The sequence below is a fragment of the Procambarus clarkii genome, chromosome 82 (assembly GCF_040958095.1).
Source record: "Procambarus clarkii isolate CNS0578487 chromosome 82, FALCON_Pclarkii_2.0, whole genome shotgun sequence".
Taxonomy (NCBI): Eukaryota; Metazoa; Arthropoda; class Malacostraca; order Decapoda; family Cambaridae; genus Procambarus; species Procambarus clarkii.
The window spans coordinates 8,357,566-8,372,276 of NC_091231.1; the positions used below are offsets into that span (position 1 = coordinate 8,357,566).

General features: G+C 49.0%; 2 protein-coding genes across 2 annotated transcripts; both read right to left on the minus strand.

The window, feature by feature from the left end:
- Window positions 1-2,532: 2,532 nt before the first annotated feature.
- On the minus strand, window positions 2,533-4,826 carry LOC138358117 (keratinocyte proline-rich protein-like). Its single transcript, XM_069315619.1, has 3 exons — window positions 4,786-4,826; window positions 3,041-3,851; window positions 2,533-2,616 (listed from the first exon to the last, which is right to left on the minus strand). Exons 1-3 carry the CDS (start codon window positions 4,824-4,826, stop codon window positions 2,533-2,535), a joined length of 936 nt encoding a protein of 311 aa, XP_069171720.1.
- Window positions 4,827-5,064: 238 nt separating this feature from the next.
- Window positions 5,065-12,529, minus strand: LOC138358118 (MAGE-like protein 2). The gene is made up of 3 exons (XM_069315620.1): window positions 12,467-12,529; window positions 6,532-6,798; window positions 5,065-5,739 (listed from the first exon to the last, which is right to left on the minus strand). Exons 1-3 carry the CDS (start codon window positions 12,527-12,529, stop codon window positions 5,065-5,067), a joined length of 1,005 nt encoding a protein of 334 aa, XP_069171721.1.
- Window positions 12,530-14,711: the final 2,182 nt, after the last annotated feature.

The following is a 14,711-nucleotide window of genomic DNA, read 5'->3' on the forward strand; positions in this document are numbered from 1 at the left end:
CAATGTCGATTGTGACGTCCTTCATCACCACTCTTCCTGCTATCTTGTGGGACGTTGAGATCAGGTTCCTACAGGAGAGAGTGAAGGGACGACGACGTTTCGGTCCGTCCTGGACCATTCTCAAGTCGATTGTCTTGTCACAATCAACTTGAGAATGGTCCAGGACGGACCGAGACGCCGTCGTCCCTTCAGTTTCTAGTGTGTGGTCTGGTCTACAGGCGAGAGGTTGATAGGTGTGTGTGACTCCGTAGCGCAGACGTCTAGGCCAGAGGCTCAGCCTGGAGGGTCACCTTCCCTGGTGGTGGTGTCCTCCACATATGGCGCCTCTCCCTCACCTCAACACAAGTGTTCATCGCTGACGAGGACCTGCTTCGCCCTACTGAAGGCCTCCTCGACCTGCTTCCAGGGTGTGCATAACCAAGGGGAGCATAACCAAGAGGGACATAAACAAGGAGGGCATAGCCAAGAGGGACATAAACAAGGAGGGCATAGCCAAGAGGGACATAAACAAGGAGGGCATAACCAAGAGGGACATAAACAAAAGAAACAAACAATGGGGCGTAAACAAGAGGAACAATGGGGCATAAGCAAGGGGGGGAGGGGCATAAGGAAGGGGGGGGGGGGCATAGCAACAAGGCTCACAAACTGTTGGACCACAACAATGTACACACAGCCCCGTTCTTTTGACCTGCCACAACGTTCAAAACACAACGTGCTAACCAAGCCAGAAACGTACGAACCCCAAGCCACCGACCTAACCTAACCCCCTCACCGATGCATAGAAAACGTGGATATTTTTTTTTTAGGCCGCTGCATGTTATAATACTTTGTAATCTTGTACGGTGGAGGTCGTAGCGTACAGAACGAGACGCACTAATTTGAGAGGACGGGGTGATCAAGTTGATTAAATGTATTACTCCAACAAGCACAAATGTGTAATTGCTTCGCGGCAATTACACTTCAAATCACAAATGATTTGTGGCGCCTTTGTCTTGTCAGTGACGAGGAGAGGATGTCGGGGGAGTTGAAAGTTGGCGCTGCATGGGTCGGGTGGTGATCATTTGGGTCCCTAGCATGTATTCACCTAGTTGTATTCACCTAGTTGTGCTTGCGGGGGTTGAGCTCTGCTCTTTCGGCCCGCCTCTCAACTGTCAATCAACTGTTATAACTACTGCTGCTATTTTTTTCCTCCACACACCACACACACACACACCAGGAAGCAGCCCGTGACAGCTGATTAACCCCCAGGTACCTATTTACTCCTAGGTAACAGGAGCATAGGGTGAAAGAAACTCTGCCCATTGTTTCTCGCCGGCGAGCGGGATCGAACCCGGAACCACAGGATCACATGTCCAGCGTGCTGTCCGCTCGGCCACCGGAATATGTATTCTAGTATGTGGGTATGTTGGGGGCCATGTTGCATTGCTTGCAAGGGGTTGAGTAACCATTTCCGTCCTCGATTTTAGTGTTCTCAGTCGCAACTTTCCTTCAGTGGCTTGACGGTCTTCCGGGCTTGAGACTGTTAACATAGGTCCTGCTTTGTTGAGGTCTTGTATACTCACTGATGGAGTATACAAGTATAGGAGTATACTGGTGTATACCGTTGTTGAAGGAGTATACTGGTGTATACCGGTGTTGAAGGAGTATACTGGTGTATACCGTTATTGTAGTATTTAATGACCTCTGTGAATGGGTTCAGGAACCTACATACACCTTGTTAAAGACTTCGAACCCTGGGTTTGCTGCTGCTACAGTTCGGCTTCAAGTTGCAAGTCATTCGGGGTTGTTGTTTTTTCTGGCCATTAAAAAAAAAGTTATTTTCCATTATTGTTGCTCTTCTTCGTGGCTCCATTTTATATAATGTCAAGAGTTTTTCTTCTTTATTTCGAGAGAGAGAGTGAGTGAGTGGTCAGTGTCTGAGAGGCAAGAATAGACCTGACTGCGTGATACCGGAAGTCCCAAGTTAGTCCCGAGTTGTGTCCGGGAATATCTTCCATTAATTTATGTATGCTGCCTGCTCGTTCCTTCAGGTATTGTAATTGCTTAAGAAATTTTTCTTGTAGAAGACAAGTTTTTCTCCGTCTCTTTACTCGTACATAAGTGTAGCTAAGTTTTTCAAGCCTAAAGGATACCTGATCAACCAGGCTGTGACTCATACGTCAGGCTGCGAGCAGCCGCGTCCAACAGCCTGGTTGATCAGTCCAGCAACCTGGTCGACGACCGGGTCGCGGGGACGCTAAGCCCCGGAAGCACCTCAAGATAACCTCAAGGTAGCCTGCTGCCCCTATTGAATTCTACATCATGGATGGAGAGAGTTGTATTTTGCAGGCAGGATCTTGTATAATAGAGCAATATATAATTTTAGCTGTATGATCGGAGTATAGGCCTTGTGTCTTATGCTGTTCATAGCTGGTTGTGCTTCTTCACCACCTTCACTTTCTACGAGGTCATCGGGGAAGCTTACAAGCTTCGTGAGTGATTGCATCTCCTGACCTTCACAAGATTGCCATCAAGATACTGAACATCACTGGGTTAAGCAGCCCACGATGTGGTGTGGCCGTCTCGGGTCTGGGTGTCGGGGAAGCTGGCATTGAACTCTCCCTCTAAGATTTGTGCCTGTTAGGTAATCATGGACACAGGTGAGTAAAATTATCTCTAACGAATAAATAACGAATGCTTCAAGAAATACTAACTTTTAAATAGGCCCCCCTACAAGTGCAACTTTCGTAGAGTCAAGTGTGAAATTTTTGGTGTGATTTCCCTAGAGTTTTTAGTGATCATAGTAATGTAAGTACTTAATGTATTAATAAAAAAAATATTTTCTTACTGACCCATACAGTTGTTTCAGTGCTTCTTAAAAATAAATTTTCTGAGAGAAAGGAGAGATGGGGGAAGCAGGGGGGGGGGGGATTGGGAGGATGAGGGGAGGGACGAAGGAGATAGACCAAGGGGAGAGGGAGGGATAGGTCAAGGGGAAGATGGGGTGAAGAGCGGGGGAGAGGGGGGAGAGGGGAGGAAGAGGCCCGGTGCACCCAGGTACCCCCTTCACACTTATAAATGTAAATGTCTGTTTGTTCGAGGTTTGAGAGGAGACGGGACAGGAGACGGGGCAGGAGACGGGGAAGGAGACGGAGCAGGAGACGGGGCAGGAGACGGGACAGGAGACGGGGAAGGAGACGGAGCAGGAGACGGGGCAGGAGACGGGGCAGGAGACGGGGCAGGAGACGGGGCAGGAGACGGGGCAGGAGACGGAGCAGGAGACGGGGTAGGAGACGGGGTAGGAGACGGGGCAGGAGACGGAGCAGGAGACGGGGTAGGAGACGGGGCAGGAGACGGGGTAGGAGACGGTGCAGGAGACGGGGTAGGAGACGGGGCAGGAGACGGTGCAGGAGACGGGGTAGGAGACGGGGCAGGAGACGGGGTAGGAGACGGGGCAGGAGACGGGGTAGGAGACGGGGCAAGAGACGGAGCAGGAGACGGGGCAGGAGACGGGGCAGGAGACGGGGCAGGAGACGGGGCAGGAGACGGGGTAGGAGACGGGGCAGGAGACGGGGCAGGAGACGGGGCAGGAGACGGGGCAGGAGACGGAGCAGGAGACGGGGCAGGAGACGGGACAGGAGACGGAGCAGGAGACGGGGTAGGAGACGGGGTAGGAGACGGGACAGGAGACGGGGCAGGAGACGGGACAGGAGACGGAGCAGGAGACGGGGTAGGAGACGGGGTAGGAGACGGGACAGGAGACGGGGCAGGAGACGGGGCAGGAGACGGGGTAGGAGACGGGGCAGGAGACGGGGCAGGAGACGGGGCAGGAGACGGGACAGGAGACGTTAGCAAGGTGGATCCCGCCACTTCTAAGAATACAAATATTTGGGGACAAAAAGAGCCCACCTTTCTACTTAAGTCTGTGCAGGATCACTCTTCCAACTGCCATAATTGTACAGGAAAACACTGGTATAGAACGCTATATGTTGGAGGGAATATAGAACCATCCTATTAACCTTTCTCCATTACAGTGGAATCTCAATCCTTTCCAAGGGACCTGTTATATAAAGAGTACTAATTGTATTAAAACTTGTAGAGTACATGTACTAAATTTGGATTAGCACAGCTTAGAATTATTCTTAAGTCTGTTGTAGATTTTTCCATGCTCCTTCAGAATTATATATAGACTATATATAACTATACTATATATAGTATAGAGGTGGTGTCTCGCCCTGATCCAGCTTGAGAGGTAGATGTAGGTATTAAGACACACTCAAATATACCCCAAAGTATAATGTATACCCCAAAGTATAATCCCCAACTTGACTTACAGCCCTAGAGAAACCTAATGTGTATAGGCTATGAACCAGCTTAGCGTACAACCCTCAAGTCACCCCCAGAATACAGTCTTATATAAACACACACACACACACACACACACACACACACACACACACACACACACACACACACACACACACACACACACACACACACACACACACACACACACACACACACACACACACACACACGGAATGGAATGCATTAGGAAGCGATGTGGTGGAGGCTGACTCCATACACAGTTTCAAGTGTAGATATGATAGAGCCCCATAGGCTCAGGAACCTGTACATCTGTTGATTGGCGGTTGAGAGGCGGGTCCAATGAGCCAGAGCTCAACCCCTGCAAACACAACTAGGTGAGTACACACACAAGGGCACACATTTACAGAGGCATTGATGCAGTGTCACCAGTGTGGTGGCAGCGACAATGGCAGATGCAGGGAGGAGGTGAAGTCTCACGCCCCCGGACCTGCCTCTGGGTCCATTCGATGGTGATCCATATACCTAGCAAGCAGCCGGCTGGCCAGGGCCACCCTGCTTCAGTAATGATGGCTCCTCTCTCAAGGACATCACTTGATGCTAATCTCAAAGAACATACATTCAGAAAAAAAACAAGGTATCTCTGCTATTGTCTTGCTTTATTTGGATACAGCAGGTATCTTTCTTCCCCCCTCCTCAAGGATTCGAACCCAGGCCACCAGGGTGGATGTACTGTTCCCACTCAACCAACAATAGTGGCTAAAGGAATGGAAGAGATGTGGCCTGCAGGATAGGAGGTGTGGCTTCCAGGATAGGAGGTGTTGCCTGCAGGATAGGAGGTGTGGCCTGCGGGATAGGAGGTGTTGCCTGCGGGAGAGGAGGTGTTGCCTGCAGGATAGGAGGTGTGGCTTCCAGGATAGGAGGTGTTGCCTGCAGGATAGGAGGTGTGGCCTGCGGGATAGGAGGTGTTGCCTGCAGGATAGGAGGTGTTGCCTGCGGGAGAGGAGGTGTTGCCTGCAGGATAGGAGGTGTTGCCTGCAGGATAGGAGGTGTGGCCTGCGGGATAGGAGGTGTTGCCTGCAGGATAGGAGGTGTTGCCTGCGGGAGAGGAGGTGTTGCCTGCCGGATAGGAGGTGTTGCCTGCGGGATAGGAGGTGTTGCCTGCGGGATAGGAGGTGTTGCCTGCGGGATAGGAGGTGTTGCCTGCAGGATAGGAGGTGTGGCCTGCGGGATAGGAGGTGTTGCCTGCGGGATAGGAGGTGTTGCCTGCGGGATAGGAGGTGTTGCCTGCAGGATAGGAGGTGTGGCCTGCGGGATAGGAGGTGTTGCCTGCAGGATAGGAGGTGTTGCCTGCGGGATAGGAGGTGTTGCCTGCAGGATAGGAGGTGTTGCCTGCGGGATAGGAGGTGTTGCCTGCGGGATAGGAGGTGTTGCCTGCAGGATAGAGGAGGTGTTGCCTGCGGGATAGGAGGTGTTACCTGCGGGATAGGAGGTGTTGCCTGCAGGATAGGAGGTGTGGCCTGCAGGATAGGAGGTGTGGCCTGCAGGATAGAGGAGGTGTTGCCTGCAGGATAGGAGGTGTTGCCTGCAGGATAGGAGGTGTTGCCTGCGGGATAGGAGGTGTTGCCTGCGGGATAGGAGGTGTTGCCTGCAGGATAGAGGTGTTGCCTGCAGGATAGAGGAGGTGTTGCCTGCAGGATAGGAGGTGTTGCCTGCGGGATAGGAGGTGTTGCCTGCGGGATAGGAGGTGTTGCCTGCGGGAGAGGAGGTGTTGCCTGCAGGATAGGTGTTGCCTGGGGGATAGGAGGTGTTGCCTGCGGGATAGGTGTTGCCTGCGGGATAGGAGGTATTGCCTGCAGGATAGAGGAGGTGTTGCCTGCGGGATAGGAAGTGTTGCCTGCGGGATAGAGGAGGTGTTGCCTGCGGGATAGGAAGTGTTGCCTGCGGGATAGAGGAGGTGTTGCCTGCGGGATAGGAGGTGTTGCCTGCAGGATAGAGGAGGTGTTGCCTGCGGGATAGGAAGTGTTGCCTGCGGGATAGGAGGTGTTGCCTGCAGGATAGAGGAGGTGTTGCCTGCGGGATAGGAAGTGTTGCCTGCAGGATAGAGGAGGTGTTGCCTGCGGGATAGAGGAGGTGTTGCCTGCGGGATAGGAGGTGTTGCCTGCAGGATAGAGGAGGTGTTGCCTGCGGGATAGGAGGTGTTGCCTGCGGGATAGGAGGCGTTGCCTGCGGGATAGGAGGTGTTGCCTGCGGGATAGGAGGTGTTGCCTGCAGGATAGGAGGTGTTGCCTGCGGGATAGGAGGTGTTGCCTGCAGGATAGGTGTTGCCTGCGGGATAGGAGGTGTTGCCTGCGGGATAGGAGGTGTTGCCTGCGGGATAGGAGGTGTTGCCTGCAGGATAGGTGTTGCCTGCGGGATAGGAGGTGTTGCCTGCGGGATAGGAGGTGTTGCCTGCGGGATAGGAGGTGTTGCCTGCGGGATAGGAGGTGTTGTCTGCGGGATAGGAGGGGTGGGTATGACTCACAACTCAATGTGTATATAGACGGTGTATCAGTAATCCATGAGACGGCTACAGCAGGCACGCCACCTACTGTTGAGAAAAGCACTGTCCACCGGGGTCCCTGTCCCTTCCTAGCCCCCGTCCACCGCCCCGTCCCTTCCTAGCCCCCGACCACCGCCTCGTCCCTTCCTAGTTTCTGCACGAGGCTCTGTGGGAAGGCTCGCTAATGGACCCACTACCCTGCTGCCTCTTCCAAAGGGGTTCTTGACCTATTTACGAACACAGACCTTCAATGGGTTACTCAATATGTCCCCCCATTCCCCCCTTCACCAGACTGTCGTAATCATCAGCCCAGTCAGTCTTAATGGGTATCAATAGGACTTCAAAGGATGTCATTATTTAGTCTTAATTTGCCTATGGATAGTTAGGAACACCACAGCTGTAAAATAAATCATAAGTAAATATAATCATGCCCAAATATTTGTTTACATACCCTTTGGGGGTATGTAAACAAGGGTATCCATACCCTTTGGAGGGTATCCATACCCTTTGGAGGGTATCCATACCCTCCCCAAAGGGTATGGATACCCCCCGTTAAGAGCTCCTGCTCTGGAGGGCTTTGTAAGAATTTGCTGCTGGAGGTGCTGCCTGTGGTTTACCTGTGGACGATTTCACTAGTTCAATCGCAGCCTGGCCTGGGATCAGTCTTCCCTGGTGATTGCGTGTTCCATAAAGCTGTTCGTGTTTGAAGTCCGCAGGGCGATACAGCTGCCACAGCCAGGCTGATCTGGCAATTCAAGGAGTTTTTTTTTTTTAATTTTCTCTCTTGAAAGTTTCTTGTCTCGTTTCAGCAGAATTTCTTACCTTTGTTGGCTGGAGACTCATGAGTGTCTAATGTTTACACTGGACTATAATTGTGTCTATGGAGCCCCGACTTACACTATGGAGCCTCGACTAACACTATGGAGCCTCGACTTACACTATGGAGCCCCGACTTTCCATTCGATTTATTTGTACACTTCCTACCATCTCTCTCAATAAAGTATATTGAAGTTTCTTTGTGGCAGGAAGTTTTGCACCTGACCTTCTACTATTTTCCACGTGAATATTAATAGATCTCTCTCTCGTCATCTTTTTCCAAGGAGCAGTTTAAGTGATTTCACCGCTAGTATTAAGCGGTGAAATCACTCAAACTGCCTCACCGCTTCTTTCTATTTTACTGCTAGAGGTATGTAGTGAAAGTGCTCTGCATGCCTCTAGCTCTGCTGTCACACCTGCCTTCAATGGGGACCTGAAGACCAAGTAATAACAAGATGGAACCAGTGTTTTCAAGAGTGCCATCCAAGAGTGCTCAGGTGTTGTTGTTGGTGTTATAGATTCAGCTACTCGGAACAAGTTCCAAGTAGCACGGGCTATGGGGAGCCCGTAACTTACCTGGCACAGGAGCGGGGCAAGTAGCACGGGCTATGGGGAGCCCGTAACTTACCTGGCACAGGAGCGGGGCAAGTAGCACGGGCTATGGGGAGCCCGTAACTTACCTGGCACAGGAGCGGGGCAAGTAGCACGGGCTATGGGGAGCCCGTAACTTACCTGGCACAGGAGCGGGGCAAGTAGCACGGGCTATGGGGAGCCCGTAACTTACCTGGCACAGGAGCGGGGCAAGTAGCACGGGCTATGGTGAGCCCGTAACTTACCTGGCACAGGAGCGGGGCAAGTAGCACGGGCTATGGTGAGCCCGTAACTTACCTGGCACAGGAGCGGGGCAAGAAGCACGGGAGCCTATGGTTAGCCTGCATCCCAGGTCTTGAAGGTTCATATTATACTCCCTTTCATTTTTCCCGACTGATAGTAATCCCCGACCCATAGCCTCCAGGAAGCGATGAGCAGTGGCTGCTGGAAGCGCTGTCGTAGTTCAGCAGCAATTGCAGCAGCAACAGCATCAGCAGTGGCAGCTATAGCAGCAGCAGCAGCAGCAGCAAGACAAGGAAGAAGGGATGCGTGTGTGCAGGGGGAAGGTATAGCAATGACGCACACAGTCAATATCTGCCTGGTAACCTATCACCTAAACTGGAGGTCATCAATGATGTCGCGTGAGGCAGACAGACAGACAGACAGACAGACAGACAGACAGACAGACAGACAGACAGACAGACAGACAGACAGACAGACAGACAGACAGACAGACAGACAGACAGACAGACAGACAGACAGAGAGGGGGGAGCTGACGTTGCCCTATCCCCCGCACACCCCCACATCCACCCACCTCCCCTCCTACAATGAAGGTCGAAGGAGAGTAGTCTGCGACCTCCCATTCGTCCACTCCGTCACTGCAAAGCCTTCAGTGCTGGTTTGGCATTACCTGTGAGCCATCACCTACCTGTAATTACCTCCTGGTCGTCTTAAAGGGTGGCAGCCTATTTGTACTTGAGGCTGTGTATCTGAATTTTTGTACGTGTCTCATTATCGGTATTTTAAAGATCAGAAAATCACTGTACGATTCAATGACTTTGAGAATATACCAAACTTATTATTGCATCTATGTTCGTAAAATTACAAGTTGATCCTAATTTGAATGTAATTTATGTATATTCCAATAATGTGATCAAACTGTGTATACCTTCTTTATAAATAAAAGTTTAATTCACGTTAGGCTTGGCTAATTTAGTTTTGTGAGGCTAGATAATTTTTAGGCTGGGTTAGGTTTGATTAGGCTTCATTAAGTTTAATTAGCCTTAGTTAAGTTAGATTAGTCTTGGTTAAAGTTAAGTAGGCTTGGTTAGGTTTGGTGTGAGGCTCAGACACTCTTCCCCCATCTGTTTATTTACATTTTATAACTATTTCCCTAACACAGCTGGGTTTAAACATGCCGGTAGACGAAGCATTTGATTCAAACATTACTCCACCGGTAGCCGCATAATCAGTCGTTTAAATTGTCATAAATATTATTAGTGCCACCAGTGGAGTTGCCATACTCTGGCAACTGGCGCTGGTGGTGCCAGTTGCCAACGTTTCACACACACACACACACACACACACACACACACACACACACACACACACACACACACACACACACAGCCAGTGGGGGCTGGCTGGCTAAGTGGACAGCGCTCTTAACTCGTGAACCTAGGGACCAGGGTTCGATCCCGGCCGCCTATTTTAAGAGAATCAGGATACAGGACAACACATGCTCCAGGGAAGGGAGCAGCAAATACTTGACTAAAACACATCCTCTAAGCCCACGTGTCATTTCCTGTGACATAGCTATGTAGACATTTAGACACAGAGAACCAAGCAAATATATTCAACAGATACACACAGACACAGTTAAATAACATCGTAACAGGAAAACCAAGGCTAGTAGGCGGGGCATAATGAGTTAGACCTCACTATCCCTTAGTCACTGTTAGGTTACCTCTGTTAGGTAAACAAACACATCAGTGAGTAGGGAGACATCAGTGTGGGGAAGGGTATCGAGTGGGGGGTGCTCAAGGGGCGGTGATGGGGCCTATCCTGTTTCAAATATGTCAACAACCTAATAGAGGACATTGTTTTTTTTCACATAAATGTTTGCAGACGAGAAGGAAGAGGCCGGACACAGAGTGACTATTATACTCTACAAAGACAGAGATGTCATGACTGGAACGGTGTAAGGAAGCCTACTACGCGCTACAGGATGAAAAAGGCTTGACGTTATCTTGAGTGGTTATCTTGAGGTTATCTTGAGATGATTTCAGGGCTTTAGTGTCCCCGCGGCCCGGTCCTCGACCAGGCCTCCACCCCCAGGAAGCAGCCCGTGACAGCTGACTAACACCCAGGTACCTATTTTACTGCTAGGTAACAGGGGCATAGGGTGAAAGTAACTCTGCCCATTATTTCTCGTCGGTGCCTGGGATCGAACCCGGGACCACAGGATCATAAGTCCAGTGTGCTGTCCGCTCGGCCGACCGGCTCCCATGATTCTTGAGGCTCAGATTCTTGCCTAACAACAATATTACAGAATGAAAATATTTTTGTAATACACTAGTCCATATTGTAAACACTCCATCCGTATTAGCTACAGGTTCCAGGATTTTGGGAGGATGTATTGAAGTACTAGATTGTGACATTTCTCGCAATTGTGGTGAAGAACGAAGCCTACTGTGCTGCGGGTATAATTGGAATTTGCTGACCATTATTATTGTGTTGTTATTCATTCATTGGCGAGATGAATGATTGTTTTAGGTCGTCGAATTGTGGACATGTTCCCGTAATATTGCGTATTTCAGGTGAGACTTGAGCGTGGACGGAGCGCTCGTCGTGCGTAGGGGACCATCTGTGAGGCAAACACTTATGACGCCTCGTCTCTAATGCTTATTATTATATTTTTTTCGCCTTTGAAAAGTAGTTGGTATAGTCCCGGTTGTCCTTGTATTATGCCCCACTACCGGCCCACCACCGGGCCACTACCGGCCCACCAGATAATTTTTGAGTTACACCGCTAATCAGTAGCCTAATTTGGCACTTATCTCGTACGGTTTCTCTGGAGGTCAGAGAGGATCTTGTTCCGGTGAACTGGTGGTTTATTGGGACTTGAAGCTCTTGTCTTGTGGTCGATTGCAGCTCTTATGATAACCCAATCACATGGTTCATCACCTGGTTGACATTTGTAGATCTTTGTGAGGAGACACTATGGAGACTGAGAGCTTCCGATGTACACCTTTCACTCTGGGTTATGTTCTTGAGGTTATCTTGAGATGATTTCGGGGCTTAGCGTCCCCGCGGCCCGGTCCTCGACCAGGCCTCCTCTCTGTTACACACCCCCAGGAAGCAGCACGTAGCAGCTGTCTAACTACCAAGTACCTATTTACTGCTAGGAAACAGGGGCATCAGGGTGAAAGAAACATTTTGCCCATTTGTCTCCGCCTCCACCGGGGATCGAACCCTGAACTTCAGGACTACGAATCCGAAGCGCTGTCCACCCAGCTGTCAGGCGCCAGACATATTCTGGGTGTTGACATCTCTTGTAAGGATTACAGACCAGTTTTAATTGCTGTATCTTGAGTCTCTCACAGTTATTCTCCCCGGGATCTGTGAGTGTGTGAAGGGTTATTAACGTGTATTTCAGCATATACGGATATGCTGAAATATGATATACCACTTATATAAATCAGTGGTGTATAACAGTCATATATACACACTCAGGTGCTTGGATACATGTTTTGCTGTTCTGTTTGCAGGTTTCCATTATCCTGGCCTGTAATTCATCTTGGAATGATGAATTGTGGAGCATGGTTGCCCCCTGGTGTAGACCCAAGCTCTTGGGCCACCAGCTGTGGGAGTGGGGCGTTTCATGCTGTTTAACATTGTTTTTTTGACATTTCGATAATATTCCACATTCTTGATTGCTTGCTTGATGTTGGGATTGTATGTTCATGGATTCGTGGAATGTCCGATCATATGGTGGACGCGTCCACTACGGGCTCACCATAGCCCGTGCTGCTTGGAACTTTTTGTTCCAGGTAGCGGATCTTTAACAACAACAACAACGGTGGACGCGGTGTTTTGCAACTCTGATTTGCGCCTTATTTAGAACTGCTTGAAGTTTTAGCATGTTAGTTATTTATAAGGTATGTAGAGGAACTGGAGCAGCAAGTGAAACCAAGCGTATTGGCGTTTACCTTTCCTTTGGACAATTTCAGCGACGTGGAGAACTGCTGCATGGGTAACAGCTTCTCCTCCATAGCGACCTACCCAGACTTTGCGCCCTGGGGGGATACTCCAGCCTAGGCAACCAGAGCGCAACCCCAACGTCTCCCAAGACTGCAGGATGCCTACAACTATGTAGAAGCACTGGTGGATGTGAAGAAGTACGGACTGGAGCCCTGTATAACTTTCTTTAAAGGTTACAGAATCTTCTCATTGTATCTAAGGCTGTTTATGCTTTATTTATTCTGCTATTTATATAAATCAAATCAAATCAAATGTTTATTTAGGTAAGGTACATACATACAGGAATTTTACAAAGAGTGATGGATTTATAGATAGGGCTAGTACATACAATGCCTAAAGCCACTATTACGCAAAGCGTTTCGGGCATGATTCCTGTTGATTTTCGGGCATGATTTCCAAATATTGATTCCTGTTCTACAAATCTTCAGTCCCAGTATTTTGCCTACATTCGTATGTTGGATTGGGTGGTTTTGAAGCATAATGGTGATGTCTCCAGTCTTCCTCGTTTAATACTGGTATACAGTCATTAGGGGTCCCAGGGGACCACCATAGCCCAGAGTCCCACACGTGACGAGGTCTCCAGGTGTACAGGCATAGCTTCAGATGATGATCCTGACAAATGGGCAGAACAATTGACACGGTTCATTAGAATTGATATCAAAAAAGTTCAAAAAAAAATTCATTAGAATTGATATCAAAAAAGATATCAGAGGGAATTCATCAGATAATCGAGTTGCTCCTTAACGTCTCCAAACGAGGCGGAAGCGCTGACACGGGGACACAGGATACATCAACTTACTCAGATTATGACACCAGATCACTCGCAGCGAGCGAGAAAATGTATTCAAGAGCATCGGTCCTTAGCCAGAGGAAGAGCATTTTTGCGCTGGATAATTATCAAGACCAAACGCTTAGTCGATGTGATGATGTAGCACTTTGAAGAGATGTGAAGAGGACAAGGAACTGGGATATGAAGACAAGGAGCTGGGATATGAAGACAAGGAGCTGGGATATGAGGACAAGGAGCTGGGATATGAGGACAAGGAGCTGGGATATGAAGACAAGGAGCTGGGATATGAGGACAAGGAACTGGAATATGAGGACAAGGAGCTGGGATATGAGGACAAGGAGCTGGGATATGAAGACAAGGACCTGGTATATGAGGACAAGGAACTGGAATATGAGGACAAGGAGCTGGTATATGAGGACAAGGAACTGGAAAATGAGGATAAGGAGCTGGTATATGAGGACAGAGTGAAGGGACGGCGCCCAACCACTTAGACCAACGGGGATAGATTATTATTATGTATTTTTTTGATTTATCATTATTTTTGTATCATTCGAGACGTATATTTCGTAAGGAATGATTCAAATTAATTTATTAATCAGCACATTTTTATATCATAGCCTATTAACACAAATATATGTGTAAAACACAGTGATTGATTATTGACCATCCAGCTTTTTTCAGAGTTATTATTGAATAGATGAAAATGAAATACCTCTGACAGACCTCGAGTCAAACATGAGCACCAGGAACTATGGACCCCAAGACACCCCTTCGTCACCGTGGACACGACAAAGAGGATCTGTGAGTGAGTGAGGATCTGGGAAGGGAACTATCAGGCGGGGAAAGCGCCCCCAAGCCGTTACGACTATGTAGCACTGGGGAAGGGGTCAGGATAAGGATTTGGGATGGGACGGAGGGGAAGGAATGGTGTCCAACCACTTGTGGACGGGCTGGAATTGAACGCCGACCTGCATGAAGTGAGACCGTCGCTCTACCGTCCAACTCAAGTTGTTGGATAAAGGAGCTGGGAGATATCCAGAATATTTTCAAGTACTACAACATTGTAGTTTCTGCATTATTATTATTATTATTATTATTATTATTATTATTATTATTATTATTATTATTATTATTATTATTATTATTATTATTATTATTATTATTATTATTATTATTATTGCAACTACATAAGTGTAAACAAACATAAAAGAATGATTAGGGTTTGTTGGGTGAAGGCGCGAGGGATGTAGTCCTTAGGTAGAGGTGTATAGTGTCCAGCAGAGGGGGGCATTGACCCCCCCGCCCCCCTACAACTGTACATCCCCCCCCCTACACTGTACATCCCCCCTATACCTGTACACCCCCTACACCTGTACATCATCCCCCCTACACCTGTACATCCC

Excerpts from the sequence above, each read along its gene's own strand:
- LOC138358117 (XM_069315619.1), bottom strand. The coding sequence starts at position 4,826 with ATGGATCACCATCGAATGGACCCAGAGGCAGGTCCGGGGGC. Across the intron at positions 3,852-4,785 it reads CCAGAGGCAGGTCCGGGGGC|AAGTGGCGGGATCCACCTTG; the intron begins GTGAGACTTCAC and ends TTGTATTCTTAG. Across the intron at positions 2,617-3,040 it reads CATTTATAAGTGTGAAGGGG|GCACAAATCTTAGAGGGAGA; the intron begins GTACCTGGGTGC and ends ATTACCTAACAG.
- LOC138358118 (XM_069315620.1), bottom strand. The coding sequence starts at position 12,529 with ATGGAGGAGAAGCTGTTACCCATGCAGCAGTTCTCCACGTCGCTGAAA. Across the intron at positions 6,799-12,466 it reads TGAAATTGTCCAAAGGAAAG|ACAACACCTCCTATCCCGCA; the intron begins GTAAACGCCAAT and ends CCTATCCCGCAG. Across the intron at positions 5,740-6,531 it reads CAACACCTCCTATCCCGCAG|GCAACACCTCCTATCCCGCA; the intron begins GCAACGCCTCCT and ends TCTATCCTGCAG.